Source organism: Protopterus annectens, chromosome 3.part1 (assembly GCF_019279795.1).
Source record: "Protopterus annectens isolate FY-2018-M chromosome 3.part1, PAN1.0, whole genome shotgun sequence".
Lineage (NCBI taxonomy): Eukaryota > Metazoa > Chordata > Ceratodontiformes > Protopteridae > Protopterus > Protopterus annectens.
This window is the reverse complement of record NC_056732.1, coordinates 121699344-121718564: the sequence shown is the minus strand read 5'-3', so window position 1 is coordinate 121718564 and position 19221 is coordinate 121699344. Positions and strand designations below refer to the sequence as shown.

General features: G+C 44.2%; 1 protein-coding gene across 1 annotated transcript in view; it reads right to left on the bottom strand.

The window, feature by feature from the left end:
- CNOT10 (CCR4-NOT transcription complex subunit 10) overlaps positions 1 to 19221 on the bottom strand; it is a 2007836-nt gene that overhangs the window by 1778885 nt on the left and 209730 nt on the right. Inside the window, exon 3 of the mRNA XM_044066643.1 lies at positions 3260 to 3354. Coding sequence (XP_043922578.1) covers positions 3260 to 3354 — 95 coding nt within the window. The remainder of the gene's footprint in view (positions 1 to 3259; positions 3355 to 19221) is intronic.

The window sequence follows — 19221 nt, the reverse complement described above, 5'->3', positions numbered from 1 at the left end:
ACAGACAACTGGTGCCAGAGCCATGGCCTGAAGCTGAATGCAAAAATATGTATAGTCATCCCCTTTGGCAAAAACAAAGTGCCCACAAATTACCACATAGGTGGTAATCCATTAAGTACAGAAGAAGTAATTAGGGACCTGGGGACCCAAGTTGATAGCAATCTCTCATTTGACAACCACGTGGCCAAAGTGGTTAGAAAAACATTTTATATAGCCCACCTAATCATGAAGGGATTCACATCTAGATCAGGGGAGGTCATCTTGCCTCTTTACTCATCCCTCACCAGGCCCATAATTGAGTACAATGCCCCTTTTGGGATGTACCTTACCAGACACCTGCAGCAACTGGAAAGACCCCAAAAGTAACTCACCAAGAGGATCAAAGGGCTCAAACAGATGTCATATGCTGCCCGGTTAAAGAAACTCCAGCTCTACTCAGTGGCATACCGCCTGTTCAGAGGCGATCTGTGCCCGACGTATGTCCAACCCGGAATTAATGGACATGCTGCACCTCAGAAAATCCAAATCCCATCGAGCTACGCGCTCGAGAGACTTGAACCTCAGCACTGAAATAAATAGGACATGCTGGAGGGACAGATTCATAACCCAGAGGCTCCCTTCACTCTGGAATAAAATCCCAGTCCAGGTTAGGCAGAGTCCCTCTCTGACTCTCTTCAAGAGGAATCTTGATGAGTGGATGGGAGATCGTTTACCCCGGGTATCACTTCTGTGTCACTGTTAGACAGAGGCACAGTATACTAACCTCGAAAAAGGGCATAGCAAAATAAATTTAAAATGGGTGGCGAAAGCCAAACACACTCTGGCTAGGCTTATAAATGCCCTAGGGCAGATAGCCTAGTATGAACCTATGAACCAGTCCACAGAAAGTCAAAGGCAGATGGAAGGAGTGCTTCCAGTAGCATCTGAATGAAGACAGAAAGAGAGAGAGAGAGAGAGAGAGAAGAAAAAAAATAGAAGATGTACCATGCCATGCACAGCCTATGATGCAAAAGGAAGAACATCACTAAGGAAAATGATGTCAAGGAAAGCAGAAAGCTTGGGTGAGATCACAGTAGATATGATCCAAGATGTTGGGTGAGTTAGGGAAGAAATGACTCCTGTGGGTACTCATAGCAGTACTGAGAGAAAGGTGGATCCCAGATGATCGGAGAATAAGCATTCTGGTGCCAGGGTACAATAACAAACTGGAATAGAAATTTACAATTGTGGGCAGTACAGAGGTATCAAACTACGGTCACACTACATGAAAGTGCTGGAGAGGTTGCTGATAAACAGATATACATAGCGGTAGAAACTAGGATGAGAACTAAGCAGTCCTGATTTAGAAATGGGAGGAAACACAACCAACTCTATGTCTGCAGTGAGAAAAATAATGGAGAAAAGGACAGTGATGAGAAAAGAGTCCAGTTGGGCACTCCTAGACTTGGAAAAATCATATAACAAGGGCCAGAGAAAGTGGATTTGGGTGATCTTGTGATGGTTCAATAGTCCCAGAAACATTGGTAGAATTAATTCAGGCTGTGTACAAGGATCCAATGACAAAACTATGAACTATGGGAGTCGGGGGGGGGGTGTCATGGTTCAGCTGTGAGCCCACTGCTGTTCATACTGATTACGGACTACATCAGCAAATAGTTTGGAGGGGACAAATTAACAAAGTTGCTGTATGAAGATGATGTGGCACAAAAAGCAGCCTCTGAGCAAGAACGTCAGCAAATATTAGGGGTACAAAAGACCAAACTGAAGGCACATGGGATGAAGCAGAGTACAGACAAGACCTTATCATAGCAAATGGGGAAAATCAAAAGAAGCTGAAAATTGAGACAGAAATGAAAATAGTCGAACAGGTTAATTGTTTCAAGTATCTAGGAGGGGTGAGTTGAGGAAAAGGAAAATCAGAATGATAAGGTGAAAACTAGAATCAGAGGGGCTACAGCCAACTGATATACAGAGTGTCATGCGTAGTGTGTGACAGAAGAATGCCAAAGAAACTGAAAAGTAAGGTGTACAAAACAGTGGTATAACCAGTAATTCTGTATGGTATGTACAAAATAGTGGTATAACCAGTAATTCTGTATGGTACAGAAATCTGGACAGTGAAGATAGAGCAGCTGAGGAAGCTAGATGTGAAGGAGATGAAGTGTTTGAGATAGATGGCAGGATGCACACTGTGGAACAGCAAAGAAATTATGACATCAGAGCAGAAGCCAAAGTAGCTCCAACTGTAGAGAAGGTCAAAGAGAAGAGATCACGGTAGTTTGGTCACATATGCAAGACAGCAGATGATGATTTGGTGCTGAAGAGTGGGAAAAGAAAGGAAGAAGGCAAGATGAAATGAGGACATCCAACAAAGAGATGGATATATATTGTATTAGAGAAGACTTCTGACAGGTAGGATAGTGGCAGAGAAATGAGAGGGATGGCATCAGCTGATGTGACTTTCAGACCCCATACAGAAAAAATAGCACATAAAAAGTAGAGTTAATGATGAATAAAGGTTCATTACACCCAGTGGTATGTCAGAGATACTTCAGAGGTACAAAAATAGGAGGGCTTATGAAGAATTATTTAAAGGGGATAGCTATGGTGTAGAGCGATGTAAAGAAGTATCGAGAATTTTAATTAGTGGCGGTGTGAAGTTTGGCTCTAGATGACTGTCACAGTTAAAGTGACACCCTAACCCCATGTGAAAAAAAAATGGGAAAAAGGGGTTGTGGATTGATCTGTTTAGTATTATAAAACAGTGAAACATCAGATGAGCTTGTAGTTTGGTCTTCTAAAGCCATGAGACATTATGCGAGGTGGTAGCTCAGAAAGGTTTGTGCAGTGCTGACTTTTTCACCAGGTATTGTTTTATCTTTGTAATAAATTTTATGGTAGTTTTAACAGAAAGCTATCACAGGAGTTAAAGATGTTGGAGAGAGGGTCAGCTTATTAAACATGTGCTTTAGGTACTGTTAAAAGACTGCAGTGGCAGCACTTTAGGCATGAAAGAATTAAAGATAAAGACAATGGATTCTAAATGTCAGAAGATTTACTCAACCACAGGATTATCAAGGATAGTCGTAATTGTGAGAATCCGCAGCATGGTATGTTGCCAGCACAATCTCCCATTTATGGCTTCTGTATGCTGTTGCTCTCCTAGGTTCTGTATGAACATGTGTAGCTTAAATACATTTTGCATGGTAATAAAACAAAATAAAATATTTACTGCATTATTTGCTTACTATAAACTTACCATAAAAGCCTGATAAGCATTGGCTGCAAGCTCCTTTTCTTGATCAGTAATCCTTGAAGTAGTAGTTGTTCCTTCATGCTTTTCGGTTGCTGAGTCTACAAAAAAAGTTAAAAATTATGAGATTGTGAATTTCTAGCAAATTAGGCATTAGATGGTTGGGGAGAGAATATGAATGCATTAAAGACATTTTAACACAAAACAACCAAAATCCAAAGACACACTCCAGGGATACAGCAATTTCTGAAACTACTTTTCACTGGGAAACTATGGTGAGTACCTTGCACAGTTGTAAACAGTTATATAGAGTATTAAGCATAAAGATGCATCTTTTACACATGCTCTGGCTGTAGGATGTGCAGGACTTGTGCTTTCAGGCATAAAAACTGGTGGTCAATTTCTACTAGTACCTTTTAGTTCTACTTCCCTAGGCTACTTCAGAGCCTACTTTGGGCAGAAACATTACTCTGTACATCAATTCTTTCAGAAAATGTCTCCTAGACGGATACTTTTGTATTCTCTTCTCTGCTGACCCATGCTGGCTCAGACAGCTGCCAGCAGTAGAAATACATTATTCATCAAAATGAAAGACTGGGGGGGTTGTTATCAGGAGAGTGATGGTGTCCTGCAAGTACATTATACACCTTAAAGATGTATCACTATGTTATGTACTACACATAACGGCTGCAATTTATTTCAAGATACCATGGCTGCACAAAATGGACAGAGTAGACTGTGGTGGTGGTGCTGCGGTAGCGTTGTCGCCTCACAGTAAGACGTTGTCCTGTTAGATTCTCAGCTAAAGCGTCTTCTGTGTGGAGACATGCGTGAATGGTTGTACCTTCGTTGAAGGTTGTGCATCAGAGCTGGCAACTCGGCACGTAAACATCTACTGCCAATCATTAGCAGACCGGAGTTCTGTTGTGGCAACTCCTAACCGGGAAAAGCCGAAAGACACAACAGACATGAACACTTCTTGGATAAATAAACTTAAGAAGCCCAGATTTTCACAATAGCCAGCCTAAACAGTCCTAAAACAGACAAATCCAGTTTAAACTGCTCTGTCAATTCGTCAGGTACAGACCAAGTTGCAGCCATACAAACTTCATCCAATACTTCATAGAACCTTGCACTTTAGATAGTTGATACACAGTGGAACACCCTTTACGTGGCCAAGGAAACACCTTGCTGTATCTACATAGCAAAATCCAAACACTTGAAAATAAATTGGGATACAACATTTCTACTTCTCCTTTAGTAAAGGATAAAAAAGGCTACCTTTCTCGAGGTTGACTTTCTACTGTTACTGTGAGCATCCAAAGCATTTACTAGGAGCTTTCCAGGAGTAGAATTTGCTAGAAGAAAATGGGTACACAGAAATTCAGATTCAAGATTGTAACTGACTTAAAAATAAGAACACATTATTAATATACAGGATAGCACATCTTTGGAAGAAAGAAAAAAAAAACAGAAGAAAGTGCAGGAAAGGGCCTGAAACTCAGAGACCTTAGATAACATAATGGCTACTAGGAAGAGCATTTTTCATGACAAAAAAGTCATCTGAGTAGAATGATCCGAAAGAAGCGAGCTTCAGCTTCTCTAGCAAAAGATGGAGATTCCAAGCCATAGCCAGATTAGAAAATATGGTTCTCAACAGAAACAATTTATTATAAGCATTCTACATAGCTGCAAGCAGGCTAAGGGTTTGCCCTCCACTCCTCATTGGAAATAAGAAGTGGCAGAGAAATGCACATTTTCCTCACAACTCCCAAGTTCCATGCTAAAAAGTACAGTTGTGTACATTTACCATAAATGTAGATGTTCGAGTGCATTCACTGTTGCAGTCATTACAATTGGGTTATCCTGCTGGCAGGCTACCCTCAATCAGCCTGAATTCCAAAGTCTAGGTCCGGCGTCAGTTGCTGTCGCCTCTTCCCTGACGTCAGTGCGCCAGGGGTATAAAAGACACAGCCTACGCCATTTTCTTCAGTTTTTCTTGCCCCAGATGTCAGGTGCCCCTAAAAGGGTAGGCTGAAAATATGTCAATAAAACATGCAAGCACTAAAGTATATATTTTGCCTTCCTCTACAAGCAAATACACCACATAGGTTGTATAGAATAGAGAAGTACAGATAAGTTCCAGCAAAGAAAAGGGGGATGGCGGGTGGGTAACCTGGACTGCAACAGTGAATACACTCGAACATCTACATTTATCGTAAGTGTACACAACTGTACTATGTTCTTCGTGTTTCACTGTTGCAGTCATTACAATTGGGTTGAATCCCAAAGCCAAGGTTGGGAGGCTGGAGCTAAATAGCATTAGGAGCGACTATTAGGCCCTGCAGAACTGCAGTGGTAAAGCCTGTCCTGGATTTAGAGTAGAGTGGTAAGTGATGGTGCTTTGTGAAGGTGCGCACTGAACTCCAAGTAGCAGCCTCTAAAATGTCTTTGGTTGGTACTCCCCTGAGGAAGGCTGCTGAAGTGGCTGCTGCTCTGGTTGAATGTGGCCTAATGCCCTTAGGTACTGGCTTGCCATGTTGTGAATAGCAGAAACGAATGCAGTGACCTATCCACTTTGAAATGGTCTGCTTTGAAATAGCCTTTCCTTGTGATCCTGCAGCATATGCCACTTGTAATTGCTCTGTCTTTCTGAAAGCTTTGGTTCTGTTCAAATAGAAGTGTAGCTGTCTGCATATGTCCAAAGAATGCAGAATTCTATCCCCCTTAATCTGTGGGTTTGGATAAAAGGTAGGCAGATGAATAGATTGGTTGGGGCCACACTGGACACTACCTTAGGCATAAAAATCAGGTTTGTCCTCAGAGAAACCCTGTCTGGATAAAAAAGGTTCCACAGCCATGAGTGCCTGTAGCTCTGAGACTCGTCTTGCAGAAGTTATTGCTAGGAGCAGAGCTGTTTTCCAAGATAAAAACTTTATATCAGCTGTAGCGGCTGGCACAAAAGGAGGCAGGGTGAGTTTTTCCAAAACAGAACTGAAGTCCCATGCAGGTATTGGTGATCTCCTTGGAGGCCTTAAATTTTTGGCCCCTCTGAGGTACTGCCTAAACAAAGGATGAGAAAAGATTGGTGGCTCTGTATTGTAATGAGCCGAAATGGCAGAGGCATGAATCTTTACAGATGAAAATGATAGGCCTTTGTCCAGCATCTCAGTCAAGTATTGCAAAATCTGAGGAATATTTGGTACAGCTGTGTCAATTCCTTGTGCCTGGTTCCAAGCACAGAATCTCTTCCATTTTCCAGCATAAGATTTTCTACTACTAGGCCTTCTGGCCTCCAAAATGACACCCATCACTGCTTTAGTGAGAGGTGTGTTTTGTATGACTACATTATCCGCCATGCTGCCAGATTTAAAGTCTTGAGTTGGCTGTGCAGGATCTGACAGTAGATGAGGCACTTGAGGTAAGGTCCAGGCTGGGCATTGAGACAAGCTCCTTAGGATTGGATACCAGTACTGGCGTGGCCAGTCTGGGGCAATCAGTATCATTTTTGGCTCCTCCTGTCTGACCTTTAGGAGTACCTTGGGGAGGACAGGCAGAGGTGGAAAGGCATATACCGTTAAGCTTTTCCAACTGAAAGACAAGGCATCCACTTTCCATGCTGGTCTGTGATAAGTCCTTGTGCAGAATCTCTTTAGTTGGCAGTTGTGAGGTGAGGCAAATAGATCTATGCCCGGGCATCCCCATTTCCTTGTTACCATGCTGAAGACTTGAGGATCCATGAGGTTGCTGCTTAGTTCATCTGCCAGAGTATTTATCTTTCCTGGCAGGAATTGTGCCTGCAGATGTACTTGGTAAGTCAATGCTGTGTCCCACAAAGTCATGGCTAGTCTGCAAAGGGGGTAAGAATGAGTGCCTCCCTGCTTGTTTATATACCACATGACGGTGTTATTGTTTGTCTTTATCAGTAGTTGTCCCGGATGAAGTAGGTCCTTGAAGGCTGTCAGGGCATATTGAACAGCTAGCATCTCTTTTTGATTGATATGTAGATGCATTTGGTTTGCGGACCATGTGCCTTGAATACATCATCCATGTGGGCTCCCCAGGCATAATCCGATGCATCCGTTGTAAATGTCTGTGTGGCTGGGGGTAGAGTGAATGGCTGTCCCTTGTTCTGGTGGCAGGCCTTCGCCCACCATCAAAACTCCTGTTGCAGGCAGGGAATGAGAGTAACCATTGTTTCCAGGCTGTGGCAATGTTGAGTCCAAACACTTTTTAGATACCACTGAAGTTTCCTCATATGCAGTCTTGCATATGGAATTAGTAGAATGCAGGATGCCATGAAGCCCAAAGCCTGCAGAATGTTTCTTCCAGATAACTGGGCCTTTGTTGCCAACAGTTTGAAATAGGCAGTCAGTTGCATTTGTTTGTCTGGCATGAGATAAGCCATCTGGGTAGTTGTTTTTAAGCTTGCACCCAGGAATATTATCTCTTAAGGGTACTAGTTTTGATTTCTGTTCGTTGACTGTGTACCCTAGGCATGGTAGTAATCTCTTTACAAATGCCAGATGCTGTAGTAGAATGTCCTTGTTCTCTGCTTGAATGAGGCAGTCGTCCAAGTAAGGATATATTTGTATTCCTCTTTGTCTGCAGTAAGCAATTACTGGTGCCACGCACTTTGTGAAGACCCTGGGCGCAGTAGATAAGCCAAAGGGCAGTGCAGAAAATTGGTAGTGCATTGAGCTAGCTTTGAATCTGAGGTATCTTCTGCATGTTTGTCTGATTGGGACATGCAGGTATGCCTCTCTTAAATCTAAAGTCACAAGTCTAGCCTTCTTGCCCAACATGGGCAGAAGCTGCTGTAGAGTCAACATTTTGAATTCTGGAATATCCAGATATGTGTTTAGAATAGATAGTTCCAGTATTGGTCTCCAGGTTTTGTCCTTTCTGGGTACCACAAAAGTACAGTTTTGTACCTACCATAAATGTAGATGTCCGATAGATATGCAACTGCAGTCATAACATATGGGTTGTCCTGCCTCAGGCAGCCCTTGGTCGGCCGGATTCCAAAGTCTGGGTCCGGCGGCTGATGTCGCATTTCTCTCCGACGTCAGAGCGGCAGGAGTACATAAGCATCAGCCGACGCCATCTTCTTCAGTGTTTCTTGCCCCAGATGCCAGGTGCCCTCCAAGGAAGGCTGTAATCAATTTGGAAGACAAAATAGGTTTCCAGACAAATAAATAAGCAATAAACAAATACACCATAACAGATATCCCCAGCTAGGATAACAGGGAGAGGAGTGGACCCAAGGAATAGAGGGGAAGGAGGGAGGGAAAACCCGACTGCAGTTGCATATCTATCGGACATCTACATTTATGGTAGGTACAAAACTGTACTATGTCCTTCAAGAATGCAACTGCAGTCATAACATATGGGTTGAATATCATAGCGTAGCTGGGGGAGGTGGAAAGCACTAAGAAAAGGATGGTGTAGCTATCAATCCCTGCAGGACTGCCGAAGCAAAGCCTGCTCTGGATCTGGAATATAAAGGAAGGTTGTAGTGTTTGGAGAATGTATGCACGGAGCTCCATGTAGCAGCTTCTAGAATGTCTTTTGTAGGCACCCCTCTTAAGAATGCTGTAGAGGTGATTGTAGCCTGATATTTGTAAAGACATGCTTCTGGAGCATTTCTCCCCGGGCCTCCGCTGAAAACAGGATCTGTGGAACCTAGTCGGACTTTCCCGGTCAACAAATGTTAAATAAATAAAATAAATAAATAAATTGGCTGGTACACTCTTTCCATGGAAGGAATAACATAATCTGATGCAATGTCCAATCCATTTTGAGATAGTCTGTTTGGAAATTGCTTTTCCTTGTACTCCAGGGGCGTAAGCTACAAAAAGCTGATCAGACTTCCTATTGGCCTTGGTTCTGTCCAGGTAGTAGCGAAGTTGTCTGTGAATGTCCAAGGTATGCAACAGTCTTTCCCCTTTGTTCTCAGGATTGGGAAAGAAAGTAGGCAGGTGAATTGCTTGATTCAAAGAAACCCTAGATACCACTTTTGGCAGAAAGCTAGGGTTGGTTCGTAAGGAGACCCTGTCTCTATGAAAGGTAATGAACGGTGGTATTGCCATTAGGGCCTGTAATTCTGAAACCCTTCTTGCTGAGGTAATTGCCAACAGGAAAGCTGTCTTCCATGAGAGGAATTGTAAGTCCACAGAAGCTGCTGGCTCAAAGGGGGGTAGAGTCAGTTTTTCTAGGACAAAGTTGAGGTCCCAAGCTGGTACTGGGGCCTTTCTTGGTGGCTTGATATTCTTGATTCCTCTAAGAAATTGCCTTAACAAAGGATGTGAGAACACAGGTGGATCAGTGTTGTATCTAGCTGAAATAGCTGAAGCATGTATTTTTATAGAAGAATATGACCGTCCATTCTGTAGCATATCTGCCAAGTATTCCAGGATGAGTGGGATGTTCAATAATGATGCATCATGACGCTTGCTGGTATTCCAAATGCTGAATCTCTTCCATTTTGCTGAATAAACCTTTCTGGTGGATGGTCTGCAGGCTTCTGTTAATATCCGCTGAACTTCCTTGGAGAGAGATAGATTGAGGTTATTCATGGAATCTCCCAAGCTGTTAGCTGGAGCGTCTGAATGTTGGGATGTACTGTCTTGAAGTTGTTTTGAGTCAAAAGATGGGGCCATTGGGGAAGGGCCCATTTTTTGTTGTGGCATATGCTCCGTAGTAGTGGATACCAGTGTTGTCTTGGCCAGTCTGGAGCTATTAGGATCCCTTTTGGCTTCTCTGCTTTGATCTTTAGTAGTACTGTGGTCATCAGTGGCAGAGGTGGGAATGCATAAATCTTTAGGAAGTTCCAGCTGAATGAGAGGGCATCTGTTTTCCATGCTTGTGGATGATATGTCCTTGAACAGAACTTTTGTAGCTGATGATTGAGGTGGGAGGCAAATAGGTCTACTTCTGGCCTGTCCCATGTCGAGGTGAGCCTTATGAAGATTTCTGGATGTAACCTCCACTCGTGAGGGTCTAGGAAATTCCTGCTTAGGCTGTCCGCCAGCACATTGTCTTTGCCTGGAACAAACTGGGATTGCAACTGTATGTTTAAGCTCAGTGATTTTTCCCAAAGATTCATTGTCAGTCTGCAAAGGGGGTAAGAATGGGTGCCCCCCTGCTTGTTTATGTACCACATCACAGTGGTGTTGTCTGTCCGTATTAGCAGGTGGCCTTGCTGAAGTTTTTGTTGAAAGGCCTCGATGGCATGCATGACTGCCAGCATTTCTTTTTGGTTGATATGCAGATGTGTTTCCTTTGGAGACCATTGTCCTTGAATACATCTGCCCTCCATGTGCGCCCTCCATCCAAGGTCTGAGGCGTCTGTGGTCATCGTTTGTGTTATTTGTGGTTTTTTGAATGACATACCTGTGTTTGCCTGGCTTACTGAGGCCCACCATAGGAATTCCTTTTGTAGGCATGGAATAAGCGGTATGGTTGTCTCTAGGTTGTTGCTGTGTTGAGACCATAAACTTTTTAGGTACCATTGATGCTTTCTCATGTGTAGTCTTGCTAATGGAACCAGGAGAATGCATGATGCCATGTAACCCAGGGCCTGTAGGAATCTCCTTGCAGTCATCTGGGTGAGCTTTGCCAAACCTTTGAAATAATGAGTTAACTTCTTTTGCTTGTCTTCTGTCAGGTAAGCCATTTGAGAGGTTGTGTCTAGATTGGCTCCTAAGAAAGTAATTTGCTGGGTTGGCTGCAGTCTTGACTTTTGGAAGTTGACTGTGTATCCCAGAGCTTGTAGCAATTGAATGACATAATCCAAGTTTTTTGTCAAAATCAGTTTGTCGTCCGCTTGTATGAGGCAGTCGTCCAGGTACGGGTAAATTTGGATCCCCTGGAGCCTGCAATGAGCAATTACTGAAGCCAGGCATTTTGTAAACACTCTGGGCGCAGTAGATAAGCCAAATGGCAATGCTGGGAATTGATAATGCTCTGGCCCTGCAAGAAATCTGAGGTATCTTCTGCAGCTGTGTCTGATAGGGACATGCAGGTATGCCTCCTTGAGGTCCAGAGTAATCAGCCAAGACCCCTTGCCCAGCATGGGAAGGAGTTGCTGTAAGGTCAGCATTTTGTACTTTGGTACTATGAGAAAGGTGTTTAATGCGGACAAATCCAGTATTGGTCTCCATTGTGTTTCTTTTCTTGGAACAAGGAACAGTCTTGAGTAAAACCCCTGGCCTTGTTCTTGTTGTGGAACTTTTTCTATTGCATTGATCTGAGCAAGCAGAGAAATTTGCTTGAAAGCCTCTGCCCTCTGATTTTGCGGTAGGTTTGGCATGCCTTGTTTCCTTGGTAAGGTATGAAAGTGGAACCTGTAGCCTTGGTCTTTGTCAATCTGTGCCAATTGTCTGAAAACAGAGATAATTTTCCGCCCAAGGGAGCTTCTGTTTGCTCTTTGGTTAGCGGAAGTAGAGGAAAGTCATTGGGATTGTCCCTGTGGGGCAGGAGAAGCCCCTGTGTCACTTCTTTGGTTTGCTGGTTGCCATTGTCGTCCCCTGTAGGAACCTCTGTATTGTCCTCTTCCTCGGCCACGCCTGCTTTTGCCCCTTTGAAATCTTTCAGTATTAGGAAAGGACCAGTTTTTTGAAGGCCAATTCCTGCTGAATCTGGGTGGCTGAACCTGGAGGAAATCTTTGACTGTCTGAACTGACTTGGCTTTTTCCTCAATGGTCTTTAATACATCTTTAGCATTAGCACCAAAAAGCTTGTTCTTTTCCAAGGGTGCATCAAGAAGTTTTGCCTTAACATGATCTGGTAGAGGTTGTTCTTTTAACCATGCATGTCTGCGAATGACCGCCCCTGTCATACCTGCCCTACATGTAGCTTCCAATGCATCATATCCACACTGAAGGAAGTGATTGCTAACTTGCTGAGAGTTGTGTACAGCCTCCTGCAAAGACTTCCTATCTAAAGGATCAGGAGAGGCCAAGGTTTTCTGTAAATCATCTAACAGGAAATCCTGATATTGAAACATATGAAAGAGACAATTGAGAGCTCTCATAGATAAAGTAGTGGAGGTGTAAACCTTCTTCCCCCATCTCTCTAATGACCTAGCTTCCCTGTTGGAAGGCAAAGGATTTTTGGAGGTGGTAGCTGAAACCCCTTTCGGCCCCTGTGAAATAGTTTCTAAATCAACAGCATGGGCCCTAAAGAAATGAGAATGTGTTTCAGGAACTCTATAGTATCTGTCGGCTTGGCAGGAGCTGGAGGGAGAGTATCAGGGTAACTCTGGAGTCAGAGTATAAATCATCCAAAACATCAAGCACAGGAGGTATAGCTAAGGGCCTGTGCTGGGGCTTTTTAAGGAAGGTACGACGGCGCTTTCTGGAATCAGAAAATTCCTGGCCTTGCCACTTAAAATGTTCCCTCATGGAATGCAGAACTTCCCCAAAAGAAATATCCTCAGGAGGGGAGGCCGAGGGGATGGAGTCCTCTGCATCTGAGTCCTCGTAGGTCTGGAAAGGCTCTTCCTGGCTATCGGAGTGGCCAGAGGCCTCAGAATCTTCATCTGAAGGAAGAGGGTCAGTGGGCTCAACCCTAGGCCTCTTATCAGGAGGAGGCTGGGATCCTCTCTCAGGATGGGCCTGGGAACCTCTGATCATGGAGATTAAGTCTGCTGCCATAGTCATGATATGCGTCTCAGGAGTAGACTGAGGTAAGGCTTTAGCAGTAAGGTGCTTAGTCTTGCTGGCTGCCTTAGCACGTGTGTAGGCCTTGATAGACATGGACATGGGAGGCCTAGCAGCTCCACGTGCAGGAGTGACCTTATCCACAGCAATGGTCTTGGGCATTTCCTCGGTTTCAGTATCCGGAGGAAAATCAATAACTGGCGTCGGTGTGGTCTCCAGTATCGGAGGAATCGGTAATGCTGTGTCTTCGGTTCGGAGCGGTGAAATAATCGCCTCAGAGGGAACCGGGGCACTCGCGGTAGGTTTTGGCGTGGTGTCGGTGGAAGACGCGGGCCGAGGATGGCGGTCCCGGTCTTTACGTTTTTTAGGAGTCTGCGATGTCGGTAATTCCGACGGCATCTTGCAATCGTATTTTTCGCCGAAAAAGTCTTCAGCGAACTCCGCCCAGCGCCTGAGAGTGCACTTATTGAAGCGAGCACAGGCAGCACAGGCCGAGACGTCGTGGTCTGGGCCAAGGCAAGGAAGGCAGTAAGAATGGAAATCCTTATGAGGTATTTGTTTACCACAAGACAAACAATTATTAACTTTTACAGTAATTTCTGACATCGGCTGAGGCAAGAAAAGGTCCCCAACGGGGTACTTAGCTTTTTTGATGACTTCGGATCGAAGAATACAGGAGCTGACCGACCGGCACTTGCGAACTGCTTCTGCTTCGAGCACCGCGCGGCAAGAAAGACTGAAGAAGATGGCTTCGGCTGATGCTTATGTACTCCTGCCGCTCTGACGGAGAGAAATGCGACATCAGCCGACGTCGGACCCAGACTTTGGAATCCGGCCGACCGAGGGCTGCCTGAGGCAGGACAACCCATATGTTATGACTGCAGTTGCATTCTTGAAGGACATCTGTCTTGAATAAAATCCTTGTCCCTGCGCTAGCTCTGGTACTTGTTGAATGGCCCTCATGTCCATGAGGGATGCGACTTCTTTTTGTGCCTCTGCCCATTAATGTTTTGGCAGGTCTGGCCAACCGTTTGCCCTTGGCAGGGTATGGAAGTGAAACTTGTAGCCTTGTGACACTATGTTTAAGACCCATTTGTCCTGGGTTATTATGTGCCAATTTTGAGGAAAAAAAGTGCTAGTTTTCCCCCTAAAGGTGCTGCCAGAAGATAAGTGATTGGCGCAGGCAGGGGGAAGTCATTGGGGCTGTTTCCTGTATGGCTGTGATTTGTCTTCTCCAGTTTTGGAGGTAGAAGCACCCCATTGTTTAGACCTGTAAGAACCTTGGGGCTGGGATCTGCCTCTAGGGTGTCTGTATCTGCCCCTTTGTGGCCTGTCTGACACTGGAAAGGACCAATTCTTTGTAGGCCAGTGTCTGCTAAATCTTGGTGGCTGTACCTGTAAGAAATTCTTGACTGTTTGCATAGATTTAGCTTTGTCCTCCATTTTCTTTAACACCTCTTCTGCTTTAACACCAAACAAAACCTCATGCTGTAATGGAGCATCTAATAATTTTGCTTTAACATGATCAGGTAGATTTTGTTCCTTTAACCAAGCATGCCTTCTATTGACAGAACCCGTAACTGCGGCCCTGCAGGAGGCCTCCAGAGAATCAAAACCACATTGCAAAGTATGCTTTGCAACTTGTTCAGCTGCATGCAATAAATCCTTCATTTCTTTGTTTTCTGCACATTCAGAAATTATCAACATTTTCTGTTTAAGCAGTGGCATAATATATTGCTGATATTTGAGCATATGAAACTGACAATTTAAAGCCCTTATAGCCAAGGTAGCAGAAGTGCAAATCTTTTTCCCCATCTGTCCAGTGCCCTAGAATCCCTGTCAGAGGGACTAGGGTTTTTTGCAGTGGAAGCCTTGACCCCTTTGGGACCCTGAGAGATGGTTTCTGGGTCAACAGCAGGGTTTTTGAAAAGGAATTTGTGTGAGTCAGGAACCCTGTAGTACCTGTCCTACTTAACAGAAGCTGGAGGTAAGGAGTCAGGGGTCACACTGGACTCTGAAAATACATCATCTACAACGTCTAACACAGGTGGAATAGCTAGGGGCCTGTGTTGTGGTAGTAAAAGGAAGTCTCTGAGCCTTTTCTTCGATTCTGAATAATCTTGGCTCTCCCAGTGGAAATTCTCCCTCATGGTATGTAAAGTTTCCCCAAAAGAATAATCCTCAGGAGGAGAGGCTGAAGGGATAGATTCTTCAGCATCAGAATCCTCATAGGGAGGAAGAGAGTATTCCTGATCAGAAGAGGAATCAGATGAAATGGAAACCTGATCTGAAGATTCATATTCTGTCTCTTGCCTAGGCCTCTTATCAGGAGGGGGATGGGAACCCCTGATCAAAGTAATTAGGTCTTCGGCCATTTGAGCATCTGTTTTTTTGGGCATGGAGACCTGTCCATGAGGCTGTTGTATATGTTTCTTTGTCTTTAAAGGTGCATTAGTCTTTGCCTTTGAAGCTGAGGTCGTTTTAACATATAAATGAGTAGGTCTGAAAACACCCTCAGAAGCCGATACCTGCTCAGCGGCTCCGGACCCATCTGAGGGAATAGTTGCCGAAGGTCCAATACCGTGAGCTTCCAGCGGCCTGGTCGACTCCACATGGGTATCGGTAGCAGCCTGCGAGTCTAAAGTAGCGGTTGTCAGGGGCTGCGAAGGTGCTTCACTGAGAACCGGCGACTGGCTTACAAGAAGCCTCGTCGTCGGTTTTGGACCTCGGATGCCTGTTCTTTTCTTTGCGTTTCTGGTGAATTCCGGTAGTTGGATGGCTATCCGACGACATTGTATAGTTAAATCTTCTGCCAAAATAGTGAAATGCAAAATCGTACCAACGCTTAATAGTGCGTTGGTTAAATCTAGCACAAAACCGACAACCAGCAAAGTCATGGTCTGGGCCTAGGCAAGAAATACAGTAAGAATGAAAGTCCTTATGAGGTATTTGCTTCCCACAAGAAATACAATTATTAAACTTTTTCTGACATCAGTCTGGAGCAAGAAAAAAGTTTCCCCAATGGGGTACTTAGCTTTTAGTGAAGACTTCGGATCTGAAATTCGAACACGAAAATCTTAGGAGTCGGCCGACCGGCACTTGTGCACTGCTTTTGCTTTGGGCACAGCACGGCAAGAAAAATTGGAGAAAATGGCGTCGGCTGCATCTTTTATACCCCTGGCGCACAGACATTAATGAAGAGGCAACAGCAACCGATGCCGGACCTAGACTTTGGAATTCAGGCCGACTGAGGGTAGCCTGCCAGCAAGTTGCCAGAAATTAAATGTTTTCTATAACACTGTTACAAGATTTAATTCTTTCAGGTTTTTTTTGTATTCCTTTTTCTCTATAACTGTTTGTATTGCTAACGGTTAGGCACAATACTTTAAAGTGACTTTCCAGTTGGACCCTCTCAGTAAGCAAGTACATAACTATGCAAGTAAGCAGACAGACAATATTTCATGAACTTGTCATCCTGTACTTATCACTTGTTAGAGGGGTATACAGGTCATGTACCAGCTCACCGCACTTTCTGAATAATTTGCACACATCAGGGTTTAAGTGACCATGAAAGCTGGTCCAGAAAGTCTTAAATGAGCTTATGTAGACAATTCAATACCATCATGACAAGAAAGGTACCACAAAAAGAGGGTTGAGAGTTGAGAACTGTCCCCACAGGTGAGGGAAGTATACATTTACATACATCAGCATGCTTCCCTCTAAGGAAGATCAACTATTACTAATTTAATTAAGTTTTTATTCTAATGTAGTAAGAGTCCTTGGGTAATGACAAAGTTATAGATGTGAATTACCTGGATATGGCAGGTGTTTCATATGGTACCACATCACCAGAATAGCATGGCATTAGAGGAAAGGGAGTTCACTGTGTTTACTATTGGAGGGATGAAGAAAGTACAGTTTTGTACCTACCATAAATGTAGATGTCCGATAGGTATGCATCTGCAGTCATCACATATGGGTTGTCCTGCCTCAGGCAGCCCTTCGGTCGGCCGGATTCCAAAGTCTGGGCCCGGCGTCGGCCGATGTCGCCCCCTCCCCGACATCACAGCGCCTGGGGTATAAAAGCGTCAGCCGACGCCATCTTCCTGAGTTTTTCTTGCCCCAGATGCCAGGTGCCCTCTAGGAAGGCTAAATTTGGAGTAATGCAATAAAAATCCAAACATTTGGAAAAATATATATATATGTATATATGCAAAAACAAATACACCATAATAGATCCCCCAGCTAGCTAATAGAGGGGTAAGTACCCTAGGAATACCACAGAGGGGAAGGAGGGAGGGTAAACCTGACTGCAGATGCATACCTATCGGACATCTACATTTATGGTAGGTACAAAACTTTACTATGTCCTTCAAGGATGCATCTGCAGTCATCACATATGGGTAGAATACCATAGCCAATCTGGGGGTGGAGGAACTAGGAAAAGGATGGTGTAGCTAAGATACCCTGCAGGACAGCCGTAGCAAAGCCTGCTCTGGATCTGGAATATAAAGGTAAATTGTAATGCTTGGCAAATGTATGCACGGAGCTCCATGTGGCAGCTTCTAAAATGTCCTTTGTAGCCACCCCTCTTAAGAAGGCTGTGGAGGTGGCTGTGGCTCTCGTAGAATGAGGTCTAATGTTAGCTGGTACAGGCTTTCCATGAAATGAGTAACAAAAGCGAATGCAATTTCCTATCCATTTTGAAATAGTCTGTTTGGAAATTGCTTTTCCTTGAATACCAACAGCATATGCTACCAGCAGCTGGTCAGTTTTTCTGAAACCTTTAGTTCTGTCCAAGTAGTAGCACAACTGTCTGTGAATGTCCAGGGTGTGCAGCAGTTTCTCCCCTTTGTTTTGTGGATTTGGAAAGAAGGTAGGCAAGTGAATGGCTTGATTCAATGAAACCCTGGATACCACCTTTGGCATAAAAGTAGGATTAGTTCTTAATGAAACTCTGTCCTGGTGAAAAATAATAAATGGCTGAACTGCCATCAGGGCCTGCAATTCCGAAACCCTTCTTGCTGAGGTTATTGCCAGAAGGAAGGCAGTCTTCCATGAAAGGTACTGTAGATCTGCATTTGCTGCTGGTTCAAATGGAGGCAGTGTTAGTTTTTCCAACACGTAGTTAAGGTCCCAAGCAGGTAGAGGTGGTTTTCGAGGAGGTTTGATGTTTTTGATTCCTCTTAGAAACTGTCTTAGGAGAGGATGAGAAAAGACAGGTGGATCAGTATTGTACTCTGCTGAAATTGCTGAAGCATGAATCTTAATAGAAGAGTAAGACAGACCATTGTGAAACATTTCTGTCAAATATTCCAGGATATGTGCCATGTTCATCACTTTCACATCTAGGCCCTTTGTGGTGTTCCAGATGAGAAATCTTTTCCATTTTGCTGAATATGCCTTTCTTGTGGAAGGGCGGCGAGCTTCCATAATAATATCCTTCACTCTCTGGGATAGTTTATCCGGAGGAGGAGTCAAGGTATTCTCCACGCTGTTAGTTGCAATGTTTTCAGGTTGGAATGTAGAGTTTTGTATCTGTGCTGTGTCAGTAGAAGTGGCCATAGCGGTAGAGGCCATGGCTTCGTACGTGACATGCTCCTTAGCAGTGGGTACCAGTGCTGTCTTGGCCAGTCTGGAGCTATCAGAATCACTTTTGGCTGCTCTGCCCTGATCTTCAGCAACACCTTGGTCATTAATGGGATAGGCGGAAATGCATACACTGTCAGATTTCTCCAGCTGAAAGAGAGGGTGTCCACTTTCCATGCTTGTGGGTGGTATGTCCTTGCGCAGAATTTCTTCAGTTGATGATTGTGGGGGGGAAGCAAATAGATCTATGTCCGGGCTCCCCCAAGATTGTGTTATCTGTTGGAAGATGTCTGGGTGCAGCATCCATTCGTGCGCATCCATGATATTTCTGCTTAAGATGTCCGCCAGTGTATTGTCTTTCCCTGGCACAAACTGAGCTTGTAGCTGTATATTGAGTTTCAAGGAAAGATCCCATAGATTCATTGCCAGTCTGCAAAGAGGGTAGGAATGGGTACCTCCTTGCTTGTTTATGTACCACATAACTGTGGTGTTGTCTTTCCTTATTAGCAGGTGACCTTGATGGAGAAAGAGTTTGAAGGCCTCGATTGCATGTATCACTGCTAGCATTTCTTTTTGATTTATGTGCATGCGTAGCTCCTTTCGTGACCATTGTCCTTGGATACCTCTGCCCTCCATGTGTGCTCCCCAACCTAGGTCTGAGGCATCCGTTGTAATAGTTTGGGAGGTTTTTGGCTTTGTGAAGGGCAACCCTCT